At 37.9% G+C, this 17077-nt stretch overlaps 1 protein-coding gene across 1 annotated transcript in view; it reads left to right on the top strand.

Annotated features, from left to right (window-relative positions):
• LOC119429479 (inactive phospholipase D5-like) overlaps nt 1-17077 on the top strand; it is a 78666-nt gene that overhangs the window by 50266 nt on the left and 11323 nt on the right. Inside the window, exons 2-3 of the mRNA XM_037697129.1 lie at nt 4911-5047; nt 13402-13585. Of these exons, the coding sequence (XP_037553057.1) occupies nt 4911-5047; nt 13402-13585 (321 nt within the window). The remainder of the gene's footprint in view (nt 1-4910; nt 5048-13401; nt 13586-17077) is intronic.

Raw genomic sequence — 17077 nt, 5'->3', positions numbered from 1 at the left:
TTTTAGAATTTTAGAAAACACTTTATGCAAAACCCAGTAATGTGCATACGTTTTGTCAGATTTTAAAGTTTAGCATGTTTAAATTGTTTGGTTTTAATATAATTCTTTACTTTTTTTGTCTTAGTTACAGTGAAAAGCAGTTTTATTATTATTAACACAGCATCAGGGCTACTTGTGCAGTTCATGAAGGACTGCTTCATAAAGCCAACAGCATCCAGCCACCATCTGGTGAGAGTAAATCACAGTAATCCATAAAAATGTACTCCCTACTTAAAACAAAAGTTGACTTTTTGAGGTAGATTTCTGTGGAAAGATGTTACCTGTTGTAAATCGCTGTGAACGACCTCAACTTGAAGGGATATTTTAATTAGGACCAGAATGACAAGCCAATAGATATTTTCTTAACAAGGCCATTGCCAAAGTCCAATCTTAAAAACAATTGTGAAATTGATATGTAAAGGCTTATGAAATAGTTTTCACACAAACCACAATGACAGCTGACAAGTCAAGATGGCAGCTTAATTTTGCCCAAACAAAGGTCATTTAAAGTGTGTAACATGTAAATTGTTTATGATGTTTCAACAGAACTGTAAAATATCTGAACTATTGCTTTAAACCTTAACTGTTCCTCTATGACCAGTGCAGCTATCACTTCTTGTGAAAGTTGCACACAGATGCAGCTATTAATGTCTCTCACAGCTTAATTCTTATATATCATGACAAATAAAAGCTATTCGGTCAAAATCACAATCATTCTATTTATTTAAGCAGCTTGCTCTATTTTCCTATAATTCATTTCTCTAATTAAGTAAAAAATAAACTTTGTCTTGTTCTTTTTTTGTCTCTTATTTTACTGCAAGGATGAGTACAGGTATGTGTGATTTGAAGAAAATCTAAAGTATGCACTTTCCCATATTCTTTCTTTAAGAAGCCAATTTTTTTGTGGGAAGTAAAAGGCTTACATTTTTTTTTTTTGTGTGTGTTATTATATTTTAGGCTCCAATTTGACCAATGAAAACTCAAGTGTTGCTTATTACTAACTCTTTGGGGAACTCACTTGGATTTCTTTGTTGTCTCAGTTTTAAATTAATTTACATCCCATATGAGAGCCTATTGACATAACTTATTTTAAAAAACCCAATAAGATAATGAATGTCTGTTCCTCTCAGAAGCTGTGCGAGATATGAGTTTTGTCTCTGGGGATAATGAGTTCAGCTGACTGTGCTAATGATCTGCGATGTTTATAAGTAATTACTTTGGGCTCTTCTCAACAGGATCAGGTAACATATGTTACTATTCTACAAATAGTTGAAGCGTTTTCCAGTTAGTAGGTCACATTTACGGCACACCAACCGCTCTCTATACATTAAAAAGATTTATGAAACCTATAATCAAATCAAATAAATATGAACAAATAAAATATTGTACAATTATTCATCAATGATCGAAGCTGTAGGTTGCGGCCTGATCAACACATACATCATCACAGACGTATTTAGTGCAGTAATGACTTCAGTATTATGCAAAAATCAATACACAATTCTCCATCGACGGTGTTAAACACAAATCATTCTTGCTGCAAATATATTGGAAGGTGTATTTCCTTTTGAATACATGCTCAAAAATATATATATTTTTTATCAATATAAAGTCTATTTTTTTCTCAACTTTTCCAGCAAAATAAAATGTTTTAATTTGACAAATTCTTTTTAATCAATGTCTTTTATTAATTTTGTTTTTTAGACCACATTTTTTTTTAGTCATACAATAAAATCCCCTCCCATACCAGATCAGATAAACAGACATGAATACATTAAACATACATTAAACAAGCACTGACAGACTTTCAATGTAATATTCAAATGACTGCCAAGTGTCTCAAAATCTCTCAACAGATACTTTCAGAGTATCTAAATGAATTTGACACTAAACTTCTCTTATCCAGTGTTCATATGCTGCGGGATGTGGATACTTCCATCTGCATAAAATAAGTCTCCTGGCTAGAAGAGAGCCAAAAACATCACATTCCTCTTGTACTTGCTAAAGGATGTATCCATAGAGGCCACCCCAAACAATGAAATGAATGGCAACGGGTTCACAATTTTTTCATATATCCCAGGGAAAGTATCAGAAATAGATTGCCATTAGCCCTGCAGCTTTGGACAAGTCCAGAATATGTGTAAGAGCATTGCTGGAGTTTGTATACCATGGGTACATGCAGGATCCAGGTCAGTTTTAGCTTGTCTTTGGACCAGGTGGTGGTAGTGGTGGTGGTGGTGGTGCTGCTGCTTCTGCTACTTCTTTTTCTTTTTATTGCATTGGAGTTTTGCTTCCACAGAGACTCTGGACACTGAGAGTTTTGTGAAACTGTGGGGATTTAAGAAGGTTTTATGCACCATTTCTGATCAGGGAAAACTACAATACATCAAGCTCCTCATGTAAATATTTTATTTTAACCTTGTCCTGATCACCTTTTTAACGCTGTTCTGTTAACTTAAGTGTAAATAAACTTTGGTTAAAAATCAAAATCTCCTTCTTCTTCTTCTCCTTCTACTACATTATTTGCCACCTCCTCGTTGAGGACCACCCCTACTCCATTTCTCTTTCTATCCACACCATGGTAAAACAGTTTGAACCCTGCTCCAATGCTGTGAGCTTTGCTGCCCTTCCACTTGGTCTCTTGGACACATAAAACATCTACCTTCCTTCTCTGCATCATGTAAACCAGCTCTCTACCTTTGCCTGTCATTGTCCCCACATTTAGAGTTGCCTCCCTCAGTTTTTCATTCTTGACTTTCCTCTTCTCCTTCTGTCTCCTGACACGTTTCCCTCAAACACCAACACACACAAGCACAAACACCTCAATCATTATATTTCTTGGTATTTACACATAATTTTCCATGTTTAAATTATATACTTTTCTCAGTCAGTCCTAATAACCATTAAAGCCACACGAGTCTGACAGGAAAAGAAAGGAAATAACTGGAAGTAAAGATGGAAACCCCAACGATGAACCAATGAGGAGTTTTAGTAAACTTAGTTGCAATACTCTCAGTAGAATGATGCTTCGCCCGATGCAGCCATCTAACACGTGCACAGATTTTTGGACAGATCTGTGTTATAGCTGAAGGTAGATGATGGGAAGTGGCATGTTTGGCCAAATGAACAAGACTGATGAGTTCTATGATACTGCTGTAACAAATATGTGTTATTTTTATTTATTAAACACAAAGCCGGGTGTAGCCGAACTGCAAAACACAGTCCTCTCTTTACAACAGATTCTGTATGATTAGTCTAAGGAGGAACAAATCCCAAAACGCAAAATATCTCAAATTTATTAAAGTTGTTCATTTTTTATGTTTTGTTGTATAATCTGATAATGTATAATATACATAATCTGATTATCTAGGATTCCCTGCCTTTCAGTATGTTTGTTGTTTTATATGATAATTCTCGAATTTCAAATGTGTACCGTCAGACATCATTCACAGTTTTTCCTTGTTTATCTTTATGCACTGTGACTGTTTTTATTTTTCAGCTGAAAGAATTTGTCCTCACAGAAGCAGACTGATAAAACCAAGACAAATGTTAGAGAATTAATTCAGAAAGCAATTAAAAAACACATACAAATCAAAGCAACATTACAAAAATATCTAAGCAAAACTCACAAACCACATTTTCTGAATGGCTGTGATTTTCGCTTTTTTTAAATTTCATTTTAAATATGTTTACAAGTAAAAATCTTACTGCACATTTTGGTCTCATACTACACAAAGTGGTAGAGAATATTGCAGCTATATTTTCTGTTTTTGCTACTTTATTTTAAAGGTCCACAATTCCCTTCGGACATATTCTTTGGCAGAAACAGGAGCGCATTTTCCCTCCTGTCAACAAGAATGGATGGGTTTTCTTTTTGTAAAGGGCTTGTTTGGCTGATGAAGTTGAACTTTTTCATGTTGTTTTTTTCTCACTATTACTTCCCTTCAATAGGTGTAATGATCCGTGCAAAGAGCAGATTAACATAACAATTAAGCTGACTTATTTTGTTCATGCAAATCGTAATCTTTTTCGTTGGTAGCTCGGTGGTCTTTCATGCAAGTTTGCTTGGCGTTGCAACCCCTGCAGAAGGGAAAGAAAGAAAAACAAAAATATAATCCTTTCATAGCTGAAGGTTTTTGTCTTGAAATATCAGCCTTTCCACTTGGAAAGTTCTAACTAAATTAGGAATAGCTGCTGTTTAATCTCATCATATCCTCATGATTTTAAAATAATTTCCTGCTCTTATATGTGGTTTCAACATACTGTACATGTTTCAAATAGTGACGTATACTGCGTATCGGCAATTAATAAACAGAACATATTGGTGAAATACTTCACCCCCGATTATTGAAAAGCAGAGGAGTCTGTGTTGTGTCAGTAAAAACTCTAAATGTGGGTCCCACTTGAAGTGAAGTGAGAAGTAACAGCTGGGACTTAGTCTCCTTCACATTTTTCTCCCCTCACAGAACATGGTGACCTCTAATGAGTCAAAACATACTTTGTTCATGGCTAAAAATAACTCCAAAGGTAAAGAAGCTCTGATTTTTTTTTTTTTTTTTTGGCTTTTTTGCTATCTTTCTCCTTAATCTTCCTTGTTGCTTTCCACATTTGTCCTCCCTGATTGTTCCCCGCTTATCCCTGTTTATATTTAGGAACTGAGTCTGTGAGATCATACATGAACACACGTGTCGGATTCTCCTCCATCATGTTATGACCCGCTGAGCCGAGCAGTAAATCAGTTCTGTCATCCAAGCAGCTAATAGGGTCTAGGTTGGGGAACTATGGCTCGCCATGGGTTTTTACAGAAGTAGAGGAGAGCAAAATAAAATAAAGCCTGGTAATCAATATTGTTTTGTTTCAATTTCTTGCAGTCTCAGCAGAAGTGCATTGTGATCTTCGCCTTGGTGTGCTGCTTTGCTGTGCTGGTGGCGCTGATTTTCTCAGCAGTGGATATTTGGGGCGAGGATGAGGATGGAATCACAGAAGAGAACTGTTCAAGGAACTGCAGGTAAAACAGAATTGTTTTTTTTGGGGGGGTTTTTTCTTATGGCGCTTCTCCACAACTAATGTCCATAGACCATAGGTACTTTTTATTACTTTAATATTTCCTCTAAAACATGAATTAAAGCTTCAGAAGTGTGAACTGTGAAGGTTTAGTTTGTGCTATGAGTACTCAAAATCAGATGATTTATGAGCTAAACCGTAAGATGGAGGTGATTTGTGAGAATCGCAGGCCACCTGCGGCTTCTAGGACTCGCCAGCATGTTGGAGACGACCTTGAACGAGGATCATAGCACGGATCAGTGGAATACCCACAAATCTGGCCATTTTGGATCTTGAAAGTACCAGCAGAACTCAAGGCTGACAAGAAAAACAATCTGCCTGAAGAAAATCAACAATTGTGGCTTATCTGAATCTGAATCCCACGTTTGGCCTCGAAAGCAGGCCAATTATCAAATCTCTCCTGGGACATGGATAAACTAAGGAAAAAGCTTTGTCTATCACACTCAAATGCAATGTAATGTGTTTATAAATGTACTTGCTCATGGAGTTTTTTGATGTCTTAAATTGTGTCCTGATAGGACAAGACGTGAAGAGATCTTTTTTGTAATTTCACTATCCATCCTCATGGCCTTTTACCTTTTTCTATCTAAAAAACTTTTCTGATAAAGGATAAGAGGCTGCGCTTCTGTAGCAGCAGCAACGTGCACTCCGCCCACCTTTCAGACGACAGTACGGACATAATCTCATTGTATCTCAGTACAATGATAATAAAGCTTATTCTGATTCTGATTCAGATCAGATGTTCAGCACGAATATTTTTTCTCACAAAGGAATTGGAGTGAATAACATTTGGAGCCAAACTGATTCTTGATTGTTGCAGATTTGCAAACACATACTTGTCTATAGCTCAGTCAGTTTTACATATATTGAGCTAAACTTTGGTGTGGTTGGGGCTGAGAGGCATCACCACCACAAAATCTAACCAGTTGTGCAAGGTGTTGTGCTATTTAAAACATAGACATTGTCTGTTTCAATCAAACCGCTATATCTGTTAACAAACTATCTCTTGAATTTTCTGTCTGGATTTTAATGAAACTTTTAGAAAGCTATTATTAGATGTACGTGTACCTTAACCTTTGGAGTCATCCCGATTCAAGATGGTCGCCACAAACTGACCATAGCAAATACACAAATGATCATAACTCAGTCAATTTGAGAAATGCTGAGCTAAAGTTTGGTACGGTAATAGCTAAGAATTGTTCCCATCATATACTCCAAGCATTAAATGATCACATGAAATCTCTGTCCAAAACTTTGTGCACATCTTTCAGTTGTGACTGCATTAACTCAACTGTAAACCACAAAGCAGAACCAGCTGCCTGTTCCATTGAATGAAACGTCTAATTACAACTTTAAATATTTAGAATGACACCGAGTATACGTCCATTCCTTTATTGTGTCGTCTCCTCCACTGGACTGTAATGATTACTTGACTCTTTTGACAGTTAGTTTAAACCAGACTTTGTCCAAATTCTACAACCTATGCAAAATTTCCTAGCATGACTCTTAAGCTGAAGAGTTTAGAAACCTCTCCACTGAGTCCTGGTGGTCCAGGGTGAAAGCAGCTAGTCAGCAGGTGTTGAGCTGAGACAGCAGGTTTTTCTTTCTTCCTCCTCCACACTTCCTGCTGGTTCCCCACCATTAGACCCTCATCATCCACTTTAATTCAGCCTTGGATCACGCCTCCATCTGTGTCCATCTAGTTTCGCCCGCTTCTTCCTCAAATCAGCCAGTTGCGTCCTTTCAGAAAACTCTGCCAGGAATTCTTCTCTTCCTCTTAAAAGAGTGAAAGAGAAATTTTGACTTTCTGAGCTGAATGAGCCCCTCTTGTCCTCTGAAGGACCCCAGAAGCTGGGGGGTACAATAAAGAGGAGGCTGTGGAAGGGTGAAGCAGATGGAGGGGGATAAAGATGATGAATAGATTCATCAGCTGTTATTGGCTCACTGTCAGGGATGATGGGGGCCTTGTCCGTTCAAGAATGCTCCTAACTAGTTTCACAGGCCTAAGATTTTATTATGTGAACTATTATTTCTAAGGTGAATGATAGAATTTATAGAAACATGTTAATAATAAAAAGCAATATAAGGCGTGTAGCTAATGTTTTTTTGCTCAAAGTATTCTGCAAAGTAAAATAAAAAGCGATGGATTGTTCTGAGACTAACATATTTTTAATGGAGCTGCTGTGAGGCTTGTGCTCACTCACTTAGTCCATGAAGGTACTTCTTGTACTTTCTTAAAGTAAATGCAAAACCATTTTGTTGTGGTTCTGAGTGTACACTCCAAAGCTTAATGTGATTAACTTAATTTCCTCTGAATAATTTCAATTCAGCAGACTGCAATACCTTGCTTTATAGCCAATAATGCACTTTCACAATTAAAAGGCTTTTAGGACACAAAAGTAGTGAATCAGCACTCACTGTGATGTTCTGTTTGCTTCATCTGTTTGTTTCTTATGCAGATTTTCTTTTAATCTGTTTTGCTGTTGAAGGATGATGATTTTTGTCTCTCCAAAAATAGACGACCCAACCTAATACATAAAGACAAATAATCATTAACATTTGTGATTCACGCGTCTACAGACTAATAAAAAACAGACTGATCAACAAGCTATAACACATCATGCCCCCCAGAGATTTGTAACATATCTGTCACTTTGAAATCAATTTAGGTTTTTCCAAATGTCTCTTTAATTGTTTAAATAGCATTATTAAACTGGAACAACATGGTGACATGATGGCCAGCTGTCCAATACATTTGTGTCAAGCGCAGATGTTTAAAATGAAATCCCTTTTTTGTTTTCTTGCCTTTTGCTTACTGATGAAACTAAACTGAAAGCACGCTGGGAGAAGAGTGGCTGTGAGGCTCGTCTTAATGACTTTGCAGCTACACCGAAGCAGCTCTGGGCAGCTCACGAGAGGCTGGATAATTTATATCTGATGTCAAGAGTTGACTCAGACAGACATAATATGATTTTCAATATGATCCCATGTTGCTCTAAGTGTGCTTCAACAGGCATGGGGTATCACAAGCATGTGCATAGTCATATATCCAGTATGCTAACATTCTGTGGGGATTTGAGACTGTTTATTGCATTTTTGATCAGCCCTGTCTTCTATCTAATATGGTGGAAAATGTTTTCATGCATCGCTTTAACAATAAAGTGATGCAACTTTACTCATACACCACAGCATTCATTCTCATTTAAAGAGAGGGTTTTGTAAAGGCCCTCTCCCTCTCCTTCTGTTTGATCGTTTCATGTCTGCACACAAATACAGCGTGAAGTTTACACATCTGCTTTATTGGCTGCTGGGGCTGAGTGGAGCCCAGCGCTGCACACATGGGTTACAAAGGATAGAACCAGCCACGAACAATACAGACTGCATAAATCAATAAAACTTCTGCAGGAATAAACAACTGCTGCCTCCTTGCTTTCTCTAATTTGAATGCCGAGGCCTGTCCGACTGATTTAGCCAGTGAAAAATCGCTATTAATCATATCTCTCAACCATTGGGGAAGACTGGGTTCATTCTTTTCTCAGTGGATTGTCCCAGACTTTTCTACAATGTGTTTTTCACCTCTCATTGTGAAATTATGTGCTTCCTTTTTCTTTTCTGTGTTTTCAGAACAGCATGCTGTGTTATGTGAATTTTAAGTTCTATATTATTATCAAAGCCAATTATACTGGATTCTCTATGCCTTTTCTTAGTTGCTGTAAGAGCACTTTTTAGAGCTTTGCAACACAAAGTTAGGAGTACAGCTGTCCCTCGATACTTTGTGGTTTGTTTATCGCAGACTTGCTCTATCGTGGTTTTTCAAAATAAGATTGGACATGACACGCAACTAGCTTATTCAAGGATGAGCCGCACGATCAACATAGAATTTTTATTTAAAATACATTGTTTTAAATTATTTAGCACCTCCTGCACATTTATGCAGCCACTACTGCAGGATAAACTTCCTGCTGCAGCTGATCAGCTGTTCCCCATCAGAGCGGAGAAGTGGGCGTGGTCAAGAGCCTTTGCTGGTGGCAAAGAGCAGAGGAAGCAAGGAGCTGAAATCATAACATTCTGTGCTCTTTTAGAGCGTGTAGAGTTTAGAAACGGGCAGCACGGTGGCGCAACTGGTAGAGCTGCTGCCTCTCAGCGAGAAGGTCCTTGGTTCAAACCCCAGTCCAGGGGCCTTTCTGGGTGGAGTTTGCATGTTCTCTCCGTGCATGCGTGGGTTTTCTCCGGGTGCTCCGGTTTCCTCCCACAGACCAAAAACATGCATGTTAGGCTGATTGGTAACTCTAAATTGTCCCTAGGTGTGAGTGAGAGAGTGAATGGTTGTTTGTCTCGTTTGTCTCTATGTGTCCCTGTGATGGACTTGCGACCCGTCCAGGGTGTACCCCGCCCCTTGCACAGTGATTGCTGGACATGGGCACCAGCGACCGCCGTGACCCAAAATGGAACAAACGGGTAAAGATAATGGATGGATGGATGGATGGATGGTTCAATATTGAAGACACCTGGTGCCACAGTCCAGTTTATTAACTCAAAACACCTGCAAATGTATTTAAATGGTCTCTCAGTCTCATACTATAGGCTACACAATCATGGGGAGGACCGCTAACTTGACAGTTTTCCAAAAGACAACCATTGACACCTTGCACAAGGAGAGCAAGACACAAATGGTCATTGCTTAAGAGGCTGGCTGTTCACAGAGCTCTGTGTCCAAGCACATTAATAGAGAGGCGAAGGGAAGGAAATGATGTGGTAGAAAAAAGTGTACAAGCAATAGGGATAACCACACCCTGGAGAGGATTGTGAAACAAAATCCATTCCAAAATTTGGGGGAGATTCACAAAGAGTGGACTGCATCTGGAGTCAGTACTTCAAGAACCACTACGCACAGACATATGCAAGACATGGGGTTCAGCTGTCATATTCCTTGTGTCAAGCCACTCTTGAACAAGAGATAGCGTCAGAAGCATCTCACCTGGGAATGCTGCTGAGTGGTCCAAAGTTATGTTCTCTGATGAAAGTAAATTTTGCATTTCCTTTGGAAATCAAGGTCCCAGAGTCTGGAGGAAGAGTGGAGAGGCACAGAATCCATGTTGCTTGAGGTCCAGTGTCAAGTTTCCACAGTCAGTGATCCAGACATTGTTGGTCCACTGTGTTTTCTGAGGTTCAAGGTCAACGTAGCCGTCTACCAGGAAGTTTTAGAGAACTTCATGCTTCCTGCTGCTGACCAACTTTATGGAGATGCAATTTTCATTTTCCAACAGGATTTGGCACCTGCACACAGTGCCAGTGCTACCAGTACCTGGTTTAAGGACCATGGTGTCCCTGTTCTTAATTGGCCAGCAAACTTGCCTGACCTTAACCCCATAGAAAATCTATGGGGTATTGTGAAGAGGAAGATGCGATATGCCAGACCCACCAATTCAGAAGAGCTGAAGGCCACTATCAGAGCAACCTGGGCTCTCATAACACCTGAGCAGTGCCACAGACTGATCAACTCCATGCCACGTGTCAGTTATAATCATCAGCATTAAAAGAAATAAACATTTGAAATATATCAGTCTGTGTGTAATGAATGAATATAATATACAAGTTTCACTTTTTGAATGGAATTACTGAAATAAATTAACTTTTTCATGATATTCTAATTTTATGACCAGCACCTGTATATATAAACAAAATAAACTACTTTTTATTACTTGTACTAATATTCCTACTTTACAGTTTTCTCTTATTGCGGGTCTTCAGGGTACCGATCCCTCACAATAAACAAGGGACTACTGTAGGTCCACTGAAATCCTTCCCTCAGCAACCGTATCAGTCAGCTTTACCTCCAAACTCCTTCACTGAAAGTACATCACTGCCATTTACATCAGGAAATGTTATAAAGGTGTGATTACAGAGTGTGAACCTAACAGTTTGAACCTTGGCCACTTTCCATACACTGACTGAGCTTCTATTTTAGCCAGGAATACATTTTCCAGCTGAGAGCTGGCAACCGGCCTTAGGGTGCTTTAATCACGATATATCATCTATAACACATGCTTTGACCATCATGTCCTTGAGCCAAGCATTGGTCAGGCTCACAGGTGTGACTTTCAGGCTGAGCTGGCATGCTGTTCTGAGCCAGACACTTAAATTACAAATCTTTACAAGAAAACATTTTATGGTACAAAATTCAGTGGCGAATTGAGCAAGGACATCTTTTTAAGAAGGAGACACATGTATGTTGCTAAAACACTAAGAAGATTTTTTTGAATGTGCAAATGTATCGTTTCAGCCTTGCATTCATGTGAAAACAGCATTTAGGAGTCCTAAAATGTTTTTATGCCATTGTGTCATCATTCTTTGTTGAAATCAGGTCTCTTGTAAATGAGTCCTCGAGGCTCAATGGGATTTACCTGTCTAAATAAAGGTTGAATGAATGAATGAGTGTAAATTTCAAGATTATTTTGCGTTTTGGTGTAGAAAGACAAACACGATCATGACATAACTCAACATTTAATTTAATTTAGCCTAGAGCCTGATCAGATGTGAGAACAACAGTATTAACCGATTCTGTTCTTGGGTTTGAGCCGCAGACTCTACAGAACCTCCAGTAGTTGTCCAACTACAGCAAAACCTTTGTATACTCATCTCAACTCATCCTCAACCCACAATGATGAGATGCAAGAGAAAATGTTGGACTCGATGTTTAAAGTTTTTACACAGCGTGTAATCTTAATGCTCCACGCTGTTTCCTGACTATAGAGCATTTTCCTGGCAGCATTACAGCACCACAGCATTGTGTGAATGAAAACATTTTTAGAAACAATGCCAGGTTTACAAGAATATGTTTAGAAATGACACATACAATAGGTTTTTTTTAACTGCTTTTTTTTTTTTTGTTTTTTTTTTTTTAGGAAATTACCTTGAACTGTATACATATAAGGAAATAATGAGTATAAAACAAGACGAAGTTAACTTTTTTTTTTAAAGGCAAGGCAGTACACGAAAAGCAAAATTAATCAAGATCCCTCTTCAGGACGTACCCCGCCTCCAGCACAGTGAATGCTGGAGATAAGCACCAGCTCTCCACAACTCTAAACAGAAATACGTAAAAAATAATGAATGATCTCAAACATATGTTATATTTGTTCTTTACTGGAGAGCTTTAAACAACAATCCACAATTCTCCTACGGGATGAGAGAAATGCAACTTAAAGATTTGTTGTTTCCTGTTCTAATATTCAATTCCTCTGAAACACACAGTTTAACACCTATAAAAAGTTGCGTTACAATGTGATACCAAGGGCTTGGGTCTGTTTGTGTGTGACTGGCTGGAAACGAGATCAGGCTCTCAAATCTAATTTCACGGTGTGTGATAAATGAGGAACAACAACATAATATAATAGCCTTTGATTAGTGTTTGTTTAACCTGTGACACTGTGAGACATCATTCAGTCAATAACTAAATCATTTCGTAATTAACTCAATTAACCATTCAGTCGTGATGGCAACCCAACCATGTGTACGCCAATAAAATTAATCAACCTGTCATTGTGTTGATTAAACTGGAATAGTGCGTTGTGAAACTAAGTGTAGGACTGATCCAAACCATTCTGCAAAAGCCCTCACAATGTCTTCAGTCTATCCTCTCAGTGGGTTGTGCAGCTATAGTGTAAAATATATAAATAAAATGTTTTCCCCAGATGTTAAACACCAGAATCTACACTGAAGTTGTTCACCCACACGGAACAGCTGCTCCCGTCCATATTTCTCTCAGGATCCAGCTGGGTGAAATCAGTGTCTGCGCCAGACAAAGATTAGATTTGGTATGTGCTGGAGCTTCTAATGGGCTAGTTCTGAGTGGCTGCAGAAATAGGCTTTACATTGCCAATGTTGTCTGTTGACTTGGCCCCCATCACTTTCAGCAAACTTCGTAAAAACACAAATAAACGAAAAAGAGATTGACTTAGTAGATTTTTCACCATGATATATGCAAATATAAAATGGTAAAAAAAAAGGACATTTTCCCCATCATTTAACTTTCATATTTGTGCTACAGTGTTTTTTATGCAAACTGATGCCTGAATGCACCAAAGCTGTGAGAACATTTCATGCAGCCATAATGAACCTCACACAATGAACATGGTGAGCAGCTGATAAAAACAGCAGGTATTTTATTACATCTACAGTAGCTGCATCTGAAGCGTACAACGGTTACATAAAAACCAACTGTGATTGTGTGCACACTTAGAAATAAACATTTTGCATCATATTTTAAGTAATTTTTGTTTTCATTATTTTTTACAGTATAGTGCTCGTGGAGAACATCCCAGAGGACATCTCCTTCTCAGACAGCAGCATATCTCACCTACCTCTCTCGGTAGGACTGAACAATTTATTGGACAAAGCTGAGCGGGTCGTGGAGATTGTTTCCCCGCTGTGGCTCCTTGAGTCCTCTGAAGAATCCAGCTTCCACCCTGGTGCCAGACAGGTAAAATAGACTCGACTTCACAAAAGCTGTAATTTCTGCCTAAATTTTAGGTCTGTTTTTTAAATCTTTTATTTAGAAATGTATTCTCATCCATCACTCAAGTAAATACAGTCTTCAAAGCAGAAAAAACAGGCACGTGGAAATCCAGAGTGAGTTATAACATAAGGTACTATTCAGATGCCCACAGCAAGGTATCATTTTAAAACGATGTCATTTTCTACTGCCTGGAGGGTTGGGTCTGGTTGTGTGTGCACACAAACAGACACACACGTATATAGCTCTGTTTTAAAGTAAAGAATGCTAGTCTGAACGAAAGCCTGAAGCAGAAACTCAGTGCAAAAAATAGCTGATGGTCTTTCAGCCTGACACATCATAGGTTTACAGTTGTCACAAAAGGCTGGTGCTGGTGAACCCAATGGTGCAGGCATGCATGCAAGAACTCTGGATTATATGACAATAGTATATATATATATATATATATATATATATATATATATATATATATTAACAAAACAAAGAGCTGAAAGGACTGCAAAACAAACATAGAAGGATCAGGATGTACTCACTAAACATACATGTCATCACCAGTAGACAGAAGACAATGCCAGGACAAGGAGTGAGACAAACACACAGGCTTAGATACAGCAAACACTAATTAGACAAAGTGAAGACACCTGTGAGTAATCACAGATGCCAAAGAGAGACTGAAGACGCAAGACATAAACACAACATAAGATGGAGATAGATACTAAAGAAACACAAACCCTATAAAGATAGAAACAGAGGAGCCGGGGAATGCAGACATAAACATGACACCAGATGGGGCTAGACACCAGGGACAAAAACCACAACTCCTATAACAGTAAATTACAGTTTAGATTAAAGCCCAGGTTTAATATAAAATCATAGTAAATCATGTCTTCTGTTACAAATAAAGTCCAGTTGTTTTTGTATTGAACACTTTTTGAATAAAATCATAGTTAGAAACAGTGAAGAGAAGTGCTCCTTTAGCACTGCATACTGGCATGGATCAGCTCTCTTTGTGAGATAATTTAACACTGTAATCCTCCCAACAGAGTATGGATGCCTGTCAGAATGAGAAAACTTTTCAAACATGCACAAACTTTCCTTTGTTTCATTCAAACACACTAAAAACTGCTGGGTTGTGTTGAGAACTCAGTGGCTGGAATAAATCTGTTGGGTCTTAGATTGGGTTGGTTTGACCAAATGGTAGATAAAAATGTTTGACACAGTTGTTGTTTCAGAGAGAAGCTGTGACATTCTTCACAGTTTGCCATTTTAATCCAGAAGCTGATCAAATCAAACCTGACTGGCTTTGATGGTGTAGAGGCAGGGCAGCTGACTCAGGATCCGAAAGTCCTAGGTTCAATCCCCAGTCATTGCACATCTCATGGTGTGTCTGAGCAGGACATCCCATCCCCAAATGCTCCCCAGGCGCCTTTAATAGCTGCCCACTGCACCATCTGGTGGTGGATGGGTTAAATGCAGAGAACCAATTTCGCCAATTTTGCCATTGTATGGGAACATACAATTATGACAATACATAGCATATTTTGTTATTGTGCAGCACGGTGGCGCAACTGGTAGAGCTGCTGCCTCTCAGCGAGCAGGTCCTTGGTTCAAACCCTGGTCCAGGGGCCTTTCTGGGTGGAGTTTGCATGTTCTCTCCGTGCATGCGTGGGTTTTCTCCAGGTACTCCGGTTTCCTCCCACAGACCAAAAACATGCATGTTAGGCTGATTGGTAACTCTAAATTGTCCCTAGGTGTGAGTGAGAGAGTGAATGGTTGTTTGTGTTGTTTGTCTCTATGTGGCCCTGTGATGGACTTGCGACCCGTCCAGGGTGTCCCCCGCCCCTCGCACAGTGATTGCTGGACATGGGCACTGGCGACCCCCGCGACCCAAAATGGAATAAACGGGTAAAGATAATAGATGGATGGATGGATGGATTTTGTTATTGTTATTATTATGTAATAAAGGTTAGATGAAACAAAGAACTTGTAATGAGATATTTAACCTCACTGGTTTTTGTTAAAAACTTAACAAACACTTAACACTAATTTAACAAATTAGTCCAGTCATTTTAATTAAATTTTTGGCGGGAGAACTGATCCAGGGTTGGCTCGGTGCAAATTTGATGCAGTGCTGGGTTACAGAGCAGGTGGTTTAAAACCCAGCACGTTTTAGTGTGTACAATAGTTTTCAAAATATTTAATACTGATTCAAATTATTAGAAACTCAAAAGATTTTACAGTGGGAAAAGACACACATTTACCATAAATGACTCAATTTAATTGAACTCAGCTTATTTTTGTAATTCAAATTAATTACTAAATTTTTTTGTTTGTACAGCACTTTGGTTGGCCTTGTCGCTATTTTAAGTGCTTTATAAATAAAGTGGTATGGTATGGTAAATTTTGTTGTAGACAGTTAAACTTGGCTATGTGTACCAAAATAAACTTAGGCTATTTAATATTCATTTTTCTAACACTATTCAAAGAAAAAAAGATTAATTCCATTTTAATTGTTTTTATTGTTTTAATTTCTCATGATAAGTATTATGTTTATAAGATCTGTGTTTTTCTTTTAACTTTATTGTATTTTATAAACACAGAGGATATTAGCACTGATTTCTCTCATGGAATATATTCAGTTGGATTAATCCTAATGTGTAAATTAAACATGTACACCAAAAGAGCTACAACAGTCCTTCAGTAACATAAAACAAAACTTACAGTGAGAGATTCCAGCATTTTAAATGGGATGAGATAGTTTTTTTCCCTTTTGTTAAAAATGAAATTTTATTGTTTAGGATGGTATTATTTTACTGCTATTCTCAAACTGATCTCTTACATGCACATAGAATTGTCCTAGAAGTCATTTGCTATGATGTAATATTACACAGGAGCAACATTGTCATTATTTTTATTTTTTATTTTTTTTTGGGGGGGGGGGATATAGCAGAAACCAATATTATTAATAATAATAATAATAATAATAATAATAATGAATTTAATTTGTAACGTACTTTTCATTAACAAAAATCTCAAAGTGCTTATTAGATTAACTGAAGAACAACAAAAAAGATTAATTTAAAGTAGGAATGCACGATATTGGATTTTTAGCCAATATTCAATATGCCAATATGTTAAAACTTATTTGGCCGATAACCCATACCAATTTCGATGTATTTTTTTTCCTAGACCTACTTACAGAGACTACATGGCTTTCTCTGCTGTGGAATTAAAATACTACATTATTCTGCATGGTCTTTGTCAATTTGGCCTGCTACCATATGCAGAAGCCAAAAAGGGGGCTGAAAATGATGCAACACTTCAACTTGGATTATGTTTAATGCCAAATTTATTCATGGCATTTACTCTCTCTAACACAATGACAACACTCAAACAGTCATACAAAAACAGTGCATATATACATATACATGTACATATACATATATACATTTTTATACA

The sequence above is a fragment of the Nematolebias whitei genome, chromosome 1 (genome assembly GCF_014905685.2).
Source record: "Nematolebias whitei isolate Nwh7 chromosome 1, NemWhi1, whole genome shotgun sequence".
NCBI classification, from domain to species: Eukaryota; Metazoa; Chordata; class Actinopteri; order Cyprinodontiformes; family Rivulidae; genus Nematolebias; species Nematolebias whitei.
This window is presented reverse-complemented; position numbering and strand designations above follow the sequence as displayed.